This window comes from Lepisma saccharinum, chromosome 6 (assembly GCF_977018435.1).
Source record: "Lepisma saccharinum chromosome 6, izLepSacc3.1, whole genome shotgun sequence".
NCBI classification, from domain to species: Eukaryota; Metazoa; Arthropoda; class Insecta; order Zygentoma; family Lepismatidae; genus Lepisma; species Lepisma saccharinum.
The window spans coordinates 29,782,463-29,802,506 of NC_139234.1; the positions used below are offsets into that span (position 1 = coordinate 29,782,463).

Here is a 20,044-nt window from a genome sequence, read left to right on the forward strand (position 1 = left end):
AAGTGACAAGTAACATGTCTCTCTTGGAAATAAACCATCAGCGCGGTGGCTCAGTCGGTAACGCATCTGACTACCATGCTCAAAGTCCCGGGTTCGATCCCTGGCCTGTTCAAATCCGGGAACTTTTCTAACGTAGGAAGCGGCTCCGGCACCCACCCAGCATCGAATGACATGGGTACCTGGGGGAAACCCTGGGGGGTAAAGGCAGTCAGGGGCATGATGCTGATCACATCACCCCCACTCATGACCGGATCAAGAAAGTGTGGTACGTTACCCCCACACCCGCTATACGCCTTCATGGTGTAGTGCTAAGCACAGGGGAGCACTTTAGTAAAAATGCAACTTTTCGAACCGAAGCAACACAACAATCTGTATGTGTCGCGTATCACTCAGATGAAGATACAGTCCAGCCAAGGGAGACGAAACCCTCTGGGATGGACTATTCCAAATGCGAGAAGGGAAGCAGGTAGAAGCACGCTGTAAACAATGCTGCGGTATTTCGTTTGAATGCGTTTGCTTGTTTAGTTCATATTCACTTGCTGTGTTGTGTTGTGCTTGTGATTTGTGATGGCTCTTTCACCTGATAACAAACCGTTTCGAGGTGGAACTAAAACAATTCTGCAGAACGTAATTGATTTTTGTGACCGAGAAGCAGAAAACTGTGAAGTTTTGGTTCCTGTTACTCACTCTTCGAAACGAGCAAGTCAGATTGCTGGTGTGTCATTGTCGGGAATAAAGAAGATTCGTCGTGAAGCAGGCAAGCAAGAGGTTCCCGAATTTAGTTCTCCCAAAAAACGACGAAAGAAGGATATTCTGGAGACAACAGGAATAGATGAATTCGATTGTGACATAATTAGGCGTATGGTGCATGACTTCTACGTCCGAGAAAGAAAGGTTCATCCTTAAACAAATTGCTGCCAGTTTTAAAGGACAAAATCAACTTTACCTGGAAAAAGGAGATGCTAAGAAAAATTCTGCATAAAATCGGTTTTAAATGGAAACGATGCCAAAATAAGAGGAAAGTCTTGATTGAGCAGGATGATATAGTTTTAAAGAGGATCCAATTTCTGAGAAACATAAAACGATCCCGAGAAGAAAGAAGACCTCTTGTCTACATCGATGAAACTTGGGTTTACAGTAACCTCACTTTTGGTAAATGCTGGCAATCAGATGAAACTGATGCAATTCTACAAACTGGAAACGCTTCACGCAGAGTCATTGTTTTGTGTGCGGACGGGCTGATGGGATTTATACCTAACACCAATCTCGTGTACAAGGCAAACACGACCACAGGAGATTATCATGGGCAGATGAACGCTAATATTTATGAAAAATGGGCAACAGAAAAACTCATCCCAAATTTACCACAAAATACCGTCGTTATAATAGACAATGCTCCATATCATTCTGTTCAGATTAACAAGACGCCAAATTCAAGTAGCACCAAAAAAACAATCACAGACTGGCTTCCTAAGAATGACATCCCCCATTCACCTGATTCCCTTGAAGTTGAGCTGATGGAACTCGTGAAATTACACGCTCCGAAAGTGAAAACATATTGATTTGAAACCATGTTAACAGAGCATGGATTTACTACACTTCGGCTTCCACCATACCACTGTGATATAAACGCTATAGAATATGTGGGGGTCCGCAATATTAACCCCACAGGTGACATAAATATGGAAAAACTTTTTAAGGTGACAGAAGATGCTATAAGCAACTTATTAGTTGAAAACTGGTGCAAATGCTGCGAACATGTAATGAAACTGGAAACCAGGTACCGCGAAAAGGACGTAAATTATAGAAGAAGTGTGTGAACCAATCCACATTTTATTGAATGGCAGTGAAAGTGACTGCAGTGATTCTAACATTGATGAGGACACTTTTTAGAGGTAGGCCAAATTCTTTAGATATTTTACTACATTTTCTTTAATTTGCGATATTTATAATGCTTAGATATTATTAGTGAATACTATCCTGATTAATGATAATGATCATTGATACATTAGGTTGTTCTATTATAGCCTAATATTTGTCAAGGAGACCAGTTTAGTTGAATTATCTCAAATAAAGTTACTGGTTTACATACAATGTAAACTTCTAATGTGAAGCGATGAATACTTCCCAGATATATTCCGTTTGCTGGTGTACTATACGGATAGCTTTTATTTCATTCTGAACCCTTCCAGTATACGTGAACGTCTCTGTACTTATTGTGCAGACAATATTATTGTGCTTGAAACTTCATTGTTGTTTCCGCAGCAGACGATTTTCCAGCAGCCCGCTTCTTGCGTCAAACATACTTGCTGCCGTCACCCCTATTTTGCCATTGAACACGTCCAGTTGGTGCATGCGCACTTCCGTCCATGGTCTCAGCTAACCTAGCCAGACAGTAAGCCTTCTTTTTTGTTGCTCCAAGCAGTTTGACAAATAAGAAAACTAAAAACACTCATCATGGTGAACTGGGTACATATAAAAATTCGTCATGCTATTGATGATATAAAAACATATGCCGTAAGTAATGTAAGACACAATTAGGGACAAAAAAAAACTCATTACAGTGAGCTGCACAAAAAAAAATGAAACTTCTTCCATCTGATTAACTATTAATGTTCGGAATGCATCGCAAACCGTGTTAGGGTTAAATATAAGCACTAAAAAGGCTCAAATAAAAAATACTATTAGGTTTAGACAAGCATCATTAACAATGTTAGACGAATCCAGGAATACTGTATTTGTTACAGATAAATTAGTCTGGCAGCACTTGTGGTGCATGGAAAACATTAGTTGTCAAGAAGAATGAATTGTGCAGCTCACTATATTGATTTTTTGATATTCGAAAATGATCATGATGCAGCTGATGGTGGGTGCATATCTAGCACAGACTGCCCAGGATGGCAAATTTTAAGGTTGTGTCCAGCTTACTGCAATAAGTCTCTTTTGATCTGTGCCTATCATTTTAAATCTATTTACAAAAATAAACATAACTCATTATTTCTCTGTTTTCCACAAGAAAGCTCTTGAAATATTCTCTCTGAAATCGAATCTTACAATACTGATTCTTCGGTCATGAAATGATCACATATTTATATAGGTAGTGCATCAGGTAATGCTTTGAATAATGTATTGAGAGTTGATGATATACAGTGATGATATTCTTACGATATCAACTCTGTGACATTATTCGTAGCATTGATATTTCGTTTCACGATATTTATTGTATTATCGTGTGTCCACTGAACGACTGAGGGTGAACTATCAATAGTTATAGTGCATAATAGGCTGCATCTTTATGATGAAAATGTGGAATAATACAATTTTCAGGTGGCTACTATGGCTGCATGCAGGGAATAAATTTACAATAGAATAAACGCCAAAATGGAGAACTGCAAAATCATAGCTATGCTGTAAAGGGGTACAAAATGTCTGCTATTGTCCTGATAAAATAGGAGTGCTTATAATGAAGAAAATTACATCTCACTTTTTCCTTCTAGGTTCAAGAGCATTTTGATTACAGTCTGTTGGATTAATTTTCAGTTTATCCTGCATTTTCTGAATGAATTTATTAGTAATTAATGAAATGTTTGTGTGTGTGCAATCCAAATATTCATACTACCCGCATAGAGGTGAAAGCTTTTTACTCTTTGTCCAACCAACTTTTGCGATTATCCATGTTGATAAACTAGAGACAACGAGCACACAAGACTCATATTCACTGTGACATACCCTTCACAGAGGATGGAAATTTGATGCATCTGAAAAGTAGATGGCACCATGCTTTAGTTAAATGGGGAGTCGATGTGCCTGCAAACAACCAAATGTTTGCATATTTCCATTCAAGGTAGTGGCATTCAAGTCATTTGACATTTCAAAATTGTTAAATAATTGTTTTACGATAAAAACAAAGTAATGGTACTGAAAACCTGTAATTGCAAATTATCAGTTTTGTGAGAGCACATTTTTGCAAGTTGAAAAGTATGTTGGAAAGGTAATCAAAATGCAGAAACTTAAAGGTATATAGAAGAAAGTTGTGAATTAAAATTTTGTTCACTTGATATAATCTGCTTTCTTTGTGAAGAAAAGACAAAAACATATATACTTTGTATTTTTACGGTGAACTTCGGGCACAGAAGCTAATCAGGACTTGTGTATAAGTTTAAGAGGAAAAATGTCTCTCTTCACCCTATTTGAAACGTGATTGATTTGCTTTATTTTACTTTGCTTTTTGTGCCACTTTTTGGCTAATTTGCGAAGATTGGGATGAGTGACGATATGATGAAATTGATGAATGACACTCACAAACATCCATGCACAGGATGTGGTTTGAACCCAGGTCCCCTGGCATCGCAGCACAATGTGTTAACCACTCTGCCACGAGGACTGGCCTATTTGAAACTTGAACCCTTGATTGAAAAGAAAAAGAAAAAACTTAGCTTCCATTTTCATTTCCTTAACATGCCATAAATAATTCCTTTTCTTATTTCAAGAATGGAGTTCTCTCTTTTCATGATGACATTAATAAGTTTTGATACCCTCCAGTCCCCTTTAACTGAATTTGATGGGACCGATGGTGCTTCGGTTGAATGAAAATTTGGTTAAACCGGAATAAAGGTTTTTTGATATACAGTACATCACAGTACGTGTGCTAAAAATAGATGGGGATGGGGGAGTGGGTGAGTACAGCGAACGCATTGTAACAATGAACTTACTCTTTGATAACTAACTGTTAGACCAAAACAAAGACAAAAGTGCTTCGTCGGTGCTACCGCGTAAAACATGGTCGCACATGAGTAACAGCTTTTTTTTAGCGATTTGGTTAACCTGGAAATTCGGTTAAATGGGACTGTAGGGTACTTAACTTAGATTCTGTATTACTTCCCTTAAATACATGTGATTAAACACACCCAAGCTAAAAAGGATTATGGTCATCATGAAAAAGTAATGCAAACTTTCATATGTATGATATTTATTCATATCTTGTGAAGTATTGCCACATGAGGAAATTATGTCTGCACAACATTTATCGAGCCAATGATATAAATCGTGTTGTTGATATATATCGTTACCACGACTTGAGTACCAGTCAAAACCGTGGTTGAGGCAAGGGAATCACCATAATTTATTTCTGCCTCTAGTACATAGTCAGCCAAAACAACGAATATCTGATTTTCCACCCAGGTCAATATAACTCATCTTTTTAGCATTCGCAGATAAGCATAATAGTGTTTAGTGTGCATGTCTATTGCACATAATTATGTAGTTAGCCAGAACGACAAATATCAGATTTTCCACACAGGCTACTAATAATCAACAAGTTTTGCAGACTTTATATAAAATAATATTGACAATGGACATAATATTTTTGGCAAATTATTTTGGTTGTAATGGAAAATGAACACAAGACTACTTTAATTTTGCAACATAGGTAATTATTATTAATTTCTTGTACAACATATTTATATAGTCTGACATAGGCATGTAATATCTTCAAGGCGTTTCCAACGAAGTCTGAATCATTTCTATAGGTGCCCTGACTGCCAAAATATTGCAGTTTAAAGTTAACAAAATGTTGAAACAAATGGTGAAAATCACACATTTTGCACCCCTGTAATTTCAGAAATACAAAAGATATGGATCTATAACTTTGCATTTTTATTTTTTTTTTTTTTTTTTCATATTTTCCTACCTCAGGTGGCCTTTCAGTATGCCAAATTTCAAATGAATTAAAATATGAGGTTGAAAAGTACCTCTTCATTGGTTGATTTGACATGAAATGGCACAATTGAAAAAACCAAGGTAGAATGTAGCAGCACAGAAAACCATTGCCCTGCAATTTTTTGTTTTGTTGTACTTTTCCAGGCCAGGTTAAAAATAAAATGAAAGTTATAAATGTGGAAAAAGTTTTTAACTCGGGATTCAAATGAAGATCATACTTTTCCCTTGGAATATCTTCAAACACGTATCATCTTTAGCATGGGTTACATTAACTAAAAGTTCTGTAAGGAAAGTTTATTTCAAAATTTAACCTTTCACAAACATACATCTGATTCTCACAATATACAAGGATATGAACTTACCAGTTCAACATATAAAGGTAGGGTAAAACAGGTATCCATTGCAGCCATCAATATACAATATTCAATACACTCATATAATGTACATGCACAGAAGTGAAAACAACTAATTGCTGTCATGATATGCTGGAATAGAAAAGAAAAATAACATAACCTGCCCAAGTTTAATTTGAAGCTGCTACATTTGTCAAACTCAGTTGCATACCTAAAAGAAAAATAGAATTAATGACTGGCAATGTATTGGGAGTTAGGCAAAGTCGAAACCTTCTATTTTCACCCATATTTATTATAATTTCTAATGGTTGATTTATATTTGATAAATTTGTTTCCTGCTACACCTGCATTGAATAATTTCATTGATGCAGACTTTTCATTCAATACCTATTCACTTTCTAGTGCTCTACTTATCTGCATATGTCCTTAGTACTTATCAAAACCTAAATTCTAAAAGTGCATAATAAAAATCAGTAGTCTTTAAAATACCCACACAATACTATATTTTATTGCGAAAAGTAGCGCATTATAATTGTGCAATATGCCTTAGAAAATCAAGTATCAGAACATGCTGCAATTGGAAAAAAAAAAGGGGGGAGGGAGTCATCATATGTAGTCTCATGAGACCAACAAAATACCTGTCTCAAAATTTCAACTTAAGGTATTATCACCTTGACATTCTACACTATGGGACCATACTTTTTATAATCGCAACATAGGGCACCATAACCCATGAAATAATGAATTAAGCAGCCACAGTGCAATTGGAGGAGAACAAGATCATCGTCACACTAGACACATTAATTTCAAAACCTGGGCAGTTAAGAACAAAACTATTAGTTTTTGTCCCATGTCACATTATTGTGGAACCAACTGCAACAGTGGTGCTAAGTGAAAGATACAAGATTTTGTGTATAGTACGTGAAGAAAAAAGTTGATTGAAACTAAATCTGCACACGGTTGTGCAATTAATTTTATCCGCTACAATCATGCAATTTGAAACACTTCAAGACAGTAAAAAAACTGAATTACTGACAATTTGTGTGCCTTATAAATTGATTGTTGTGTGGTTCATTTTGTTGAAATTCATTCTTCCTAGCTCTTGAACATCTTTGATAAAAGAGAGAACTATCAAAATATATGAAAAACTTTCCTACACAGCAGCTAACATTTAGGTTCTCATCCTATGACCAACGTATGTGTGACCCATTTGTAACTAGAAGCATTGCACAGGTTTTCCGAATAATACTTATATTTTGTTATTTTCCAAATAGTTCCCCAAATGCTACTCTACAGAGGCCAGATCTTTCCTTTGCCTAAATCCACATAAGCTGCACCTTCAAGTACAAAGGAAAAAAAAAAAAACATTTGAACTGTTACCTCAATGTGGAAACTGCCATTTTTGGCACACTGGTTGCTGCAAAGGCATTGTTGATTGATACATAGAATCTTTCTAGTAAATCAGAGGGACTTTTTTTTTCATGTGCATTTTATATGCAATTTCATTTTAGAATTAGTAATATTTTAGATACAATGCATGCAAAGGATGAACAAAAAATAACAACTTAAAGCTGATGGCTTAACAATACAGCTGTTTCCACAAGTGAGGAACATTTCTTAATTTTTCTGCTGTCAACAATGCAGTTGGGGGAAAAAATGAAATTACTACTTCCTGAAAAATAAGATACTTAGTTTAGGAAAAATATTAACTAACAGTAATGTCAAAAATTGTGCTAACATTTGCCCAGCATATATATGTTTCAGATATGCATGTATATCTCATTATTTCCCACGAGTTTACATAGCATCATATTGGTTTCAATCACGGTATGAAACAAGAGATTTCTATTCCCATGGACACCCAATCATGTCTAATTTAAACTTATTGGAAGTAAAATACCCCCCCCCCCCATTAAATTATAAAATATCCACATTTTATTTCAATGAAAATTTGCATGAATTTCTCTTTCATTTGTAGAAAGTTGTGGCTCATTTTCAATAATTTTGTCACTCTCTATTATGTTCTGACCAGTTATCCCAATTGTGAACATGGAATGCTGGGCAAATGTGCTACCCACATTGAAAAGAGGTTTCTTCACAAATCCTCGGTCCAAAATGCAACCAACGCCCATCTGTGGAGTAATCAAACAGGGCTCAGTATCTTTTATATACAGTTACTACTTGAAGATTTCAGTACCAAAATTTCAATCCCTCTTACTCCAGTGCAACAATGGCATTGAATGTTGTTACCTGCAAATGTGAAAAATAAAACCATTATTTCAATGTTCTTCTCCTAAATGCTGCAAGAAATATAATTAAACACATGAAATCACTTAACACTGCATAAAGCTGCAAAATTGTGGCAGATTACACAAGATGAAATTAATTGAGAATTGAAAGATAAACTTGTAACGTGGGAGAACACATGATATAAGAGGAAGGGTAATTGCACTGGAAAGTAAGGAGAGGAAGAAGGAATTGGAGTAAACCAGAGGGATTATTTTTTTTTTTTAACATATGCAACAATATTAACTTGCTGTTTGCTTCCCATTGCACATTAATCATTACAAGGCAAATTTCCTACTGAAGCAACTTGTTCATACTTGGAGAAGAAATGCGGCAGTATAAAAGTCTTCACTAATCTGGTCACACACACACGTAGTCGAGTTCATTTTGAAGGTCTCCGAGGTCTCTTCCACAACACACTAGCTACTTAAAAATTCTTGTCAATTACATTCTAGTGTTATCAACTGAAATTAGCTTCCTTCTTTTACTCAAGCAAGGCGTCAAAAACACGGTCATTCCATCACTTCCAAAGACAGTCAACTACTAAAACACACTCTCAAAACTGTTTTCAGAATCTTCGCCATCTTCTGTTGCCACGGAAATTGGAGCTTCTTCCACCTCCACCTAATCCTATTCCACGACCTCTTCCACGGCGAGGTGGAACTGGAAAAAAGAAAAAGGTTACAAAACTGTTGTACTCAGACTCCTGGTTGATATTCACAAATATCCAATATATACACATTGCTTAGAGTTACAGATACAGTACAAGATATAACATGTGTAATATGGTACTTGCATGCATTGAAATCTGTTTCTTTTTTCACTGTTGACAAAAAAATTAACATTAATTTTCATGAAATTATAATTAATCTCCTATGTATTTGTATTTTTGTGTTGCTTTTCTGTCACTTTTAGCTAATCGATGAAGATGAGTGGTGACTGGATGAAATTGATAAACCAACACTAGCAAAGGAAACAGCCACGGACAGAGTGGAATTCGAACATGGGAACTTTGATGGTGGGATCAAGTCTACCACTTAACACTCGATAGGGCAATAAATCACATACTGATGAATTTTGAAACATATGAAGGTAATTAAATACCACTTAACTACTTATACTTGAAAATGAATATTAGCATTTTATTTACTTTTAATTTGTTAATTGCTTTTTAAAGAAGAAGCTCTGGCACATCCAGGATGAATGCTAGCCATTAAAGGTGAAGTTCCCCTGCACACATTGCACAGAGCCATGAAGGCACATAGAGGAATGTGGAGAGGTAAACCTCCAAACACTCTACATCTCAGCCATTTTTTTCGAGGTGATGTGATCAGCATCATGCTCCACCCACCTTTACTCCTTCCCCTCAGGGTTACCCAAATATACCAATTTATTGAGGCTGAGTGAACCACAGAGTTATGCAGTTTATGCAGGGACAAAGCTGTAAAATTCCAGCATAAAATCACCTACCCCAGGAATTGAACATAAGTATGGTAGTCACATACCCTACAGACTACACCACCACAGCTCCCATGTCAGAGATAATATACTTCGTACTCTTATGCCCTAAGTGTTTTAAAACACACATTTGAGGCAAATGCAGTGGGAACATCACTGACGACTGCTTCAGCAATATGAACAGGACAAGCTTTTATGCTTGTTGAGTAATAGCGAGTTTCCATGCTGAATAAACATTTGGTACTGTTGCTTAACCAAGATAATAAGGGCATGGAAACAGGTAAAAAAAAATAATAAAAAAAAACAACAATAGGATTTTGGACACTTTGTTGCAGCATAATGCCCCATGAAAACAAGTGAATGTTTATAAGTAAGCTGTTATACTAACAGTACATGAAAACAGAATTTGGGGTATTGTTGCTTTCCAAAAATACGACACTCCAAACCTATTCATATTTCATTTTTCATGAAAACAGAGGACATGGTATCGAAAGCAGTGTTGCCACATGAAGGGAAATTTCCCTTTTTGAAGGGAAATTTGGAGCAAATTTTAAGTGAAAAGGGAAATTCGATTAAAAATAGCGAATTTTCAGGGAAATTTTAAGACAAACTCAACATTAATTATACTAAACATTGTAAGAGATTCCAGTTTTGAAAGTGAGAACTTATTTTTATTTTGTCGTATACTTTGTTCTGAGAGGAAGGGTGGAATTTGGGTTGATTCGCATCTGGCTACTGTTTGGGGCCGGAGGTCAATGACCATTCACCCTTTGGGAGTGGGAGACCGAGGGTATTACTTATGCTTTCCGCCGTTCTCTTAATTTTGCCTCAACCACTACACGTGCAAACAATAAAGTTCTCTTTGTCGCAAATTATTTTTACTTCAGTCCTCAATGGACACTGGGTTATTCGTTGTGTGCGAGTGTTTGGTGGAAGGCTGTGCCTGCCCGTCTTGGACGATGGAAGAACAAGGGAATCAAAGGAAACGATCTGCAACTCGAGAATATATTAGAAAACGTCGTGGAGAATTATCGGAAGATAAAAAAAAAACACCGCGGAAACAAGTTTAAAAATTCAGTGCGGAGTGGCAAGAAGTGACCAACAATACTTCTCAGACTCAATGGATTAAATTTTAATAAAACACTTGATGTGTTTTAGAAGTTTCCACCTAATATGTGAAATTTACCACAATGGAACATTTGCTCAGGTATGTACTATATATATATTAATAAAACGTGTATACCCACGTCCCGAACTTAAACATTTTGATGGGGAGGCAAAAATGTGATTTTCCACTCACACTCTTTATATCTGCGCCTTACTAGAACCACAGACAAATTTGTCTGTGCTATTAGAACAGCATTTTGTATAGAATATTTTTCATTTTCTTCTGATGGTGTGATGAAGACAAGAGGCATTGGCCTGCCTCCCTAAATTCAATCTCCCTAAATTCAATCTCTGTTTGTGTGTTTTGCTTTTTACTGATGAAAATCTTCAGTTGCCAACTTTAACATAGTTTTAGCTTTCATCTCAAAACGAAAAAATTGGCTTGGTTTAGTAATAAAATCTAAATCTTCCGAAAGAAACATTTAAAAGTTATAGATTTTATTGTTTATTGATTTTGGTTTATTTCACTTCGCTTTTATGCCACTTTTGGCTAATTGCGAAGATGGGGATAAGTGACGATATTATGAAATTTATGAATGGACACTCACAAACAGCCATGCCCAGGCAGGGATTAGAACCCGGGACCCCTAGCATTTAAAAGTTAAACATTTTATACATACGAACATGGGTCAACGATAATATTTAATTATTATTATTATTATTATTAATAATAATAATAATTCTTTAGATGAAGGGAAGAAATGTGCAAAAAAGGGAAATTTTACCCCTTGCAAAGGGAAATTGTGCTTACATATTGTGGCAACACTGATTGAAAGATATCTGTTTGGCAGTTACGCGGAGAGCTTAATTCACTCTCATTAATAAGTTCAAGTTTCATTTTTCCATGAGTTTTTGTTTGTGATCGATTTCACCACATGCCACTCAGGAGTACATGCCTGGTGAAGCTTCCGGACAGGTAGTGAAATCAATCACGAACAAAAACTGCACGGAAAAATAAAATGTGAACTTATTAAGAGTGAATTACAGAGGGCATCAACTTGAACTTTGACATTTTCTACAGGGAAGGGGGATTTTTTTCAGGGTCTCAAAATTGCACAGTATTCATTTCTCATGACCTACTACAGCTTTAAATAATAAAGGTGAAAAAAAAATTAAACTTTCCAAAATCACTTTTTTGTCTAAATTTCAAAACATAGAAAATAATTAATTCAAGAAGAAAAAAATAATGAAAAGTTGTGGTCAGCAGCAAATTACCACTGTTAAACCAAATTGCAAAATTCCTGTAATTTATACATTTCTTTTCGACACACAAGGTAAGTAATAGTAGTCAAGAAGCAATATGAAATGTAAGTTTGTTTTTCAGAAGAGGCTGCAAGGTTAATGAATTGCAGTGCATTTTTTAACAAGCTCCTAACATCGGCAACATCTTTCTCAATACAACCAAGTGTCATTCCCTTACCATAGCTCGAAACTTTGTTGCTGAATTTTCCACTTGGTGGTTGGTAGATCTCCCTCTCGCCTTTCTGCTGTTTTGGTGAAGGTGATGAATCACTGAAAGTGATCGGGGTGTGCCTCTTCTGAGCTTGCGTAGTGTTTCCTCCCGACTGCAATAGAACATGCAGATTACAGAATTAGTAGGGAGAAGAATATTTAGTCTGGTGAAAAAAAAACATGTGAAATGTGACTTTTTTTTATAGTTTTTTGACAGCAAATCATGCATAATATGCACTTACATAAGAAATTCACACTTCATTTGAGAGTTTTGATAACCAAATGATTTATCCAAAGTTCCAAACTTTGATTTCATTTAAAATTTTCAAAAATTAACTTCTTTAAAAAAAATGTATAGTGGTGTTGGATGAATACTTTTCCATGGTCTGATTATATTGTGGGGTCTGCAAAAAATGCCGTACGATGCTCTCATGGAGATTAAATTCTATGGGAATTATGCAAACTGTGCATAACTTTTATTTTTTTATTTTTGCGAAGAAGAAATTGATTTTCTGATTATCTTATGTCAAATTTTGAATATAGTTTCAATGGAAAGGAAACATATATGAAAAATTTTAAATATTCTGAACTACTTTTCAACTGTTACAATATTCAAGTATCAGTGGCAACTGATAAAGATCATCGATATCAGTCCAAAGTGGTATCTGCTCAATCCTAATTTATTTTTATTATTTTATAATATACAATGGTTATGCTAACTTTAACACTTTCACATTCATACATTCGAACAAAAGCCATTTTATGAAGGGACAAAGTCTCAAAAGTTCAGTCTCGAGATCACTTAACCAGGAATTGAGCCCAGGTCTCTTATCACAGCACCAGATGCCCTACCAACTGGGACACTGTAGCTTTCCTTGCATTGTAACACAATAACTATTCCTAACAGCTTAAAATTATAACCTTTGTTATAGAATATAACATTGACGTTTACTACTGATTCAAAGTATACCAGCTCAATATAACCATATTTTATACAATCTAACATGCATTTCACAAATATGCATTTACTATGAATACAAAAGAAAAATAAAATGTCCTTACACTTACAGTAGCAGCAGTTGTAGGCTTCCAGGAAAGACTAATAGTGCTTTTGTAACTAGGTGGGCTGTGGAACAGATCCTTGATGAGTGTGTTGATATTCGAAGTGGTTTTCAAGGCAACAACTTTTATCTTGTTCTCTTCTGATTTCAGTTCGTCTCCTGCTTTGCCCTGCAATGCTTCCCGTAACTTTTTTATGTAGCCTTGTGTCCCTCTGGCAAAATACTGCAACCTGCAGGAAAAAAACAAACTTAACAAGTACTAGTGATTGAAATAAATTACATTGAATTGTTGTTTTAAGTGCACATTACAGAGAATGTAGATGGGATATTTTGCAACAGTGGATGTTGTCTAGTTGCAGATTTTATTTCTATGTGTTGATATTTGAATTAGTGAGTACTCACAAACCAACTACTGAAGACCTAAAACATTACATATGAATACAATAATTAAGCACTATTCTCCCAGTTTTAGTTACTTGTGATGAGAATGATTAAATTGACGAATGGATACTTTGAAACAAACACCATGCCGGGACTTGAACTCCCCAATCAATGTGCTAGTTTTAAAGTTAATAGAGAATTACAGGCAGTAATGGACAAAAGTGAAACCTCAAATAAATTCTATTCTACCTCAGCTAGTATGTCTCCATAGGTGTAATGGGCTCTTACCTTAACCTGAAGTCCTTCAATCGGTCTTGATTTCCGGCAAGAAAATCAGAACATTGCCTGCCAAGTCTATGGAAAGAATACATGAGACATTCCACGTAAGAGAACTCCAACCTAGGTTCTTCCTTCTTACTAGCATTCTCAGAATCCTCAGCAGGTGGCAGTGGCATGTACTCCTACGAGGAAAAAAAAACATCTTATAAGTTTCACACAGTAGAAATTACAGGCCCGCCCATTCCATTTAATGAAGGAAAAAAAAATTCCCAAAGCAGCACAGGTTAGGAATTCGTATTTATTTATATTAGAGTTGGGGGAGATTATTGATTGATTGATTTAGTTTATTTTACTTCGCATTTTGTGCCTCTTGGCTAATTTCCGAAGATGGGGATGAGTGATGAAATTGATGAATGGACATTCACAAACAACCAAGCCCGAGCAGGATTCGAACCTGGGACCGTTGGCATCGCAGCATGATGTGCTAACCACTCGGCCACAGGGTCTGGCTTTGGGGAGATTAATCGGTACTCTATCGGTATTGGCAGAAATATGAATATTGGTGTATCGGTGAAATTAATGATAATTTTACCAATCCCACATATCTAAAATATCTTATAATTTAGTGCATGCTGTCAATTTTTATGAATGTAAACATGTAATCCCCATGTGCTAATTTTCTTGAAAGTCAGTCTCTAAATATGCAGCTTCTTTCGCATTGCAGGAATCTTCTAACACACATTTATTGAGGAGAATGAACCATTTAGATTTTTAAAGGACCATTTGGAATTTTATATCGAATAGGTAGAATATCGGTTATCAGTAAATTTTATATTGGTACTTTATAAGTATTGGCCAAAATTTCATATCGACCCATTCCTAATTTATATCACAAAATTATCAATATACAAGAGAGAGACTCTGGATTTGAGTTTTATTTCCTCCAATTTTCAATGTCAAGAAGTAGGAAAAATGAAGCTTGGAGGTGTATAAAATTTTGAGGGAACAAAACTCTGGTGACTACAGGAATTTTACTCTCATTCAAAACAGATTTTTCAGAACCTACACATCACATAGGCATACATTAAATTTAAATTAAACTATGGATCAAAGCTGAAAAGAATTAGGAAAGGAGAATAATTAGACCCAGCTGGAAGATTACATCAACACTCTTCCATGACGAATATGGTTGAGTGAGCTGGAGTCTCCCCTGTTCCTCCATGTTACTCCATTATATGAATGAGATGTTCATGAATATTAGCATTTTTAATGGTTCGTACTTTAGTTTGTTAGGTCATGTTACGTTAGCTGATCAGATCCATGGCTTCCAATAATAAATTTTAAGTCTTTCACATATATATGGAGGCAAGAGCATCAGAAGTATAAAATATATACTTACAACAAGAATGTCAAACACTTTCTCTACTTTTTGTTCTGGATTTTCAAGAGTGCCACAATGAGTGGAGAGTTCTGCCAGCAGCTTCAAGATTTCCAACTGAGGATCGGATCCTTCTTCACCAGCAGATATTTTGGAAAATGCTGGAAGGACTTGCTCACAAATGTACGTAACAAAACGAGATGAGTTCACCTGTGACTGGAGAGATCAAAGAATGGCATTAACATCAACAAATACAAGGTGAGAATTACAATTCACTGAATACTAGGGAAGGAACTACGTGAAAGTTGTGCTTGTACCTATAACCAGTGCTCGAAAAATTTTCTTCAAAGCTAGGTGCCAGATCTGAAAATCAGTTGCCAAGAAACCACCTATTAGCAATTGTGCATACTACAGTGTGTTTCAAAAGTCGTGCAATCTAAACTTTGAAAATGTATATCATGAAAATCTTAAGAGATATTTACACTGCGATTTCTGCACTAAACTAATAATGTAGGCTATCACTGGGTTCAAAATTTATGTTAGCCTTTAACTAAATAAAAACAATTACATTATTTTAAAAAAACATTGTTAATTTGCTGAAAACATCTGAGAACTAATTTTCAACAAAAAATACCAACTCTTACACAATTTGTGTGATCATATGTTGGTATTTGACTAGTTTTCAAGCAATTGCTTTGTGAGGTACAGCAGAAGCAGGGCATTTTTATTGGAAAACCTCTTGCACATGAGTGTAAGAATGAGTAGTAAAATACTCTTCAGCAATGCACACGCACTGCTCCAATGAATACGCCATGCTGTATCAATTAAAAAAAACAGGCAAAGTAGCGGCAAAAATGAGCGAAGAGAATTCAATGTAACCAGGGGCAGTCTAGGATTCTCTCAAGAGTTCAATTTCGGCATAATATCTTGATTTACGATTTTTCACATAAATGTATAGCCAATACTTGGACACATGTTGCATGCGACTGTTGACAATATTTCGACCTGCTAGTATTGCCATATCCAGAGATATGTCCCAAAAATGGCACTTTTCACTTACCCATAAAATCGCCAGTCAAAAATTCATCATATGTTGCACATGACCAATATTGGTCGCAAATGACAGACTGACATGGCATCAGTCATCAAATGTCTAATTATGACTCTTCGATAATTTCTTACATATTTTTCTTACTAGAAGTTCATTTCTGGAAAAATTTGAATGTTGCTTTCAGTCAGTTATTAATTTATATAATTTTCTGTACGGAGTGAACTGATAATTTTAGGCATTGAAAAATATCTCAGTGCACGAGGCTCTATAATGCAGAAAACCCAGTGTAAATATTTCTTACGGTTACATGTCCAAAATTTGGGTTCTGAAACTTTTGAAACACACTGTACAAGATGCTGAGCATCACGGTATTCAAAACATCGCTAAATTATTTGAGAAAGAAGGAAATGGGGTGTTGGGGGACAAAGGGTAAGAAATTGTTATTGACTCTATAGAATGTTCACAACGTTGATAAAAAAAATAATTTGCTAACTTACGATGTACTGCAATTAGAATCATCAAAGATTTTTTGGGGGGAAAAACCAGGAGGATCAGGAATTTATCAAATTTAATGAAGTTGTGATCAAGTTTACATTGGACAAACCAACAATTACATCGGTTATATTACGTTGAAAAAAATGTACCCCTTACACATTGGAGACATAAGAGGTGTGCAGCTGGGTTCCTTACATACAAGTCAATTTGTGGAGGCAATGTGATCAGCACCACACTTTGTCTGCCTTTACCTCCCAGGCACCTATTTATTAGGCTGGGTACACCTGCAAGCTGCAGTGTAAGAACATTGCAGGAAAAAATGCCACCTGAAATCAAATCCAGGTCTCCGAGGGCAGAGGCTCAACCAGGAATTGTCATAAAATAAAGGAAGTAAAAAAAGGCAACATCAACTCATTTATCAAAGGAAATAAGGGCTGTTCAATAAAGAATTATCATTATTTTTTTTTTTGGCAAAATAACTTTACTCATCCCCACAATTTTGATGTTTTCATCTCAAAATAGTCCCCATTGGATGTAATGCACTTGTCCCAGTGTCTTTGCCAGTCTTGAACGATATGCTAGAGGCTGTTTTTCATGAGTCCTTCAGAATCGCCTCCGCAGCCTTCACAACTGCTAATGATGATGGAAAATGTTTCCTGCGAAAACCTTGTTGTTTGCTCTCGGGATCAAAATTATATAGCCAAGTTTCATCTGCAGTGATTACCTTTGAAAGAAACTCCTGATCTTCCTACATCATCTTCAACTGTGAGCAAACTTGCACCTGAACAAACCTGTTGTTCTGGTATGAACAATCTTGGAACCCCACACACACACCCTCGAAACTCACGTGCAATTTTTCTGTTACCAACATGTTGGTGGCATCCAATGAAATTTCCAGTTTTTCTGATAGTACTCTAAAGGTTATTCGACAATCTTCTCTTGCAATCAAAGCAGCAGTTTCATGTTTTCTTCCATAAGAGCTCTTTTGAATTTCCACCTTCCTTTGAAATTGAATGTCACCCCTCTTTAAACATTTTTAACCACTTTCTACCTGCAGCCTCCTGTAGCATTTCATAGGTTTCACCTCACAATTTTTGTTCAGGCGAAAGGGAAATTTCAACATAGGCCGAACTGAACAGCTGTCACAGGCATACAACTGTAGTCAAACCAATGAAAGTAGTAGCACGTGTACATTACACATTAACTCTTTCCCTGGTGGCAATATTACGAAATTGTTGTATCTATCCTGGCAAGCAATTTAAACAAAATTAACCTAAAAGACACATTTATTCTTTTTGTTTGGCAACAGCAACAAAGATGAAATATTTTGTTATACAAAGTGTAAATATCAGTACAGGATCAATGAAAGCATATCTTTATAATGTAATAGTTTTAGCATTTTAGCAATTTTAGTAGTTAGTAATTTTGCTTTGTATGATAATCACGGAAACATGAAATTTTATAAAGTGCTACACCACAACTTGAACACATAACACTTGTCTCTCTTCTAATGTTTCGAGCACACACTACATTTTCTCATAGCTGCACCCTTTTTCTTCTCACTCTGTGGAAGATGGACTAGTTTGTGAAAACACGCCAGGGAAAGTGTTAAGCTAACAATATAACATTAAATTAAATTTTAGCACTAGAAATTATGTGAATAAAAAAATAATGATCTTTCTTTGTTGAACAGCCTGCATATAAAGGAAACTTTTTACATTAATAAATCTTTAAACATAATCAATGACAAAGGTGGGCAAAAATTAGGACTACTGAAAAAAGTATTGTTTGTGTTCCAACTTTGTCTTGTTTTTCATGTAGCTGATCACTTGTGCCATGAAATATTACCTCTTTAAATACTTTTACCATCCATTAACTGTAAAAAAAAATTAAAAAATCAGTTTGATGGGTACAGAGAAGACAATTTATTCTTAACGTACTCACTGTTCTATGTAAGGTTCTGAAGAGTGATCAATTTTAATGCATTCTGACTCCAAGTCTATAAACATATCTAATAACTGACTTTTCCAGGTTTTTCAATACTTTTTGTTTTAGGATATACATCAATTCTCCTGATATTTTCAAGATTTTCAGATCAGCGAGAAGCATGCACATACTATTATAGTCAATCTGAATTTATAAATCAATTGACATCAGACAAAACAAGCACTGCTGAAGATGTAACAAATGGAGAAATGTGAATGCACACTTACTGAAAAGTAAGGCAATGCATGCCTCACGCACTGAATAAGCCTATCAACATTGTCACTTTCTGGATCAGTTGGATCGAATGCTTGGTCGAGTTCTGCCTGTTCTGCAACCAGATCGACCAGTTCCTGCTGTCCGCTCACTGTGAGACCAAGCCTTGTTGCACCCAGCAACACCATCAGCTGATGGAATTCATCTGCTGTGACATCCTGGCAAACAAATATTTGTACACCACATGTTAGCACATTATACAAGTACAATATATCACTACAATTTACTACACACTCCAATCAGAAAACATTTATCATCAAAATGTCTCAGGCTTAGATCGTACATAGAACATCATTTTACTGAAACTCACATCAAATTCTGTATCTACAGTCCACATTTAATTATCAACACTAACCGGTAAAGCTCACTAAAACCCAGCAGGAACTTTTCTTTAAGAGTTTTTACCTTTAATCCTGATGGACTAAAATATTCCAAAATGTTGATAGCCCTTTTTTTTTTAATTATTTTTATTTTCGTGCTGCACTGTACTTGTGTTATAATTTTAATACAGGCAAGACTATCAGATGATACATGGAAACTTTGTTGGTCTCTCAGTAAAAGAGAAACAGACCAACACAAAATGAAGATATCAATTCTACGGTGGTAAAGTTTAAGTAAATTTATCTGGGAGTCAGACATCCAAGTAAGTCATTCATCACTGCTAGCTAGCTCTCTCTGCAGATGTCACCACAGGCAGTCAGTGTTT

At 35.7% G+C, this 20,044-nt stretch overlaps 1 protein-coding gene across 2 annotated transcripts in view; it reads right to left on the reverse strand.

The window, feature by feature from the left end:
- Nucleotides 1-5,997: 5,997 nt before the first annotated feature.
- cass (apoptosis inhibitor cassowary) overlaps nt 5,998-20,044 on the reverse strand; it is a 31,296-nt gene continuing 17,249 nt past the window's right edge. The window contains exons 5-10 of one of the 2 annotated variants that reach the window (XM_083123706.1): nt 19,293-19,496; nt 15,555-15,749; nt 14,165-14,337; nt 13,503-13,725; nt 12,403-12,547; nt 5,998-9,020 (exon numbers count right to left, since the gene is read on the reverse strand). In XM_083123706.1, coding sequence (XP_082979832.1) covers nt 8,926-9,020; nt 12,403-12,547; nt 13,503-13,725; nt 14,165-14,337; nt 15,555-15,749; nt 19,293-19,496 — 1,035 coding nt within the window. In that variant the 3' untranslated portion in view covers nt 5,998-8,925. Of the gene's footprint in view, nt 9,021-12,402; nt 12,548-13,496; nt 13,726-14,164; nt 14,338-15,554; nt 15,750-19,292; nt 19,497-20,044 lie in introns of both variants that reach the window. The other variant, XM_083123705.1, reaches the window with a different exon arrangement.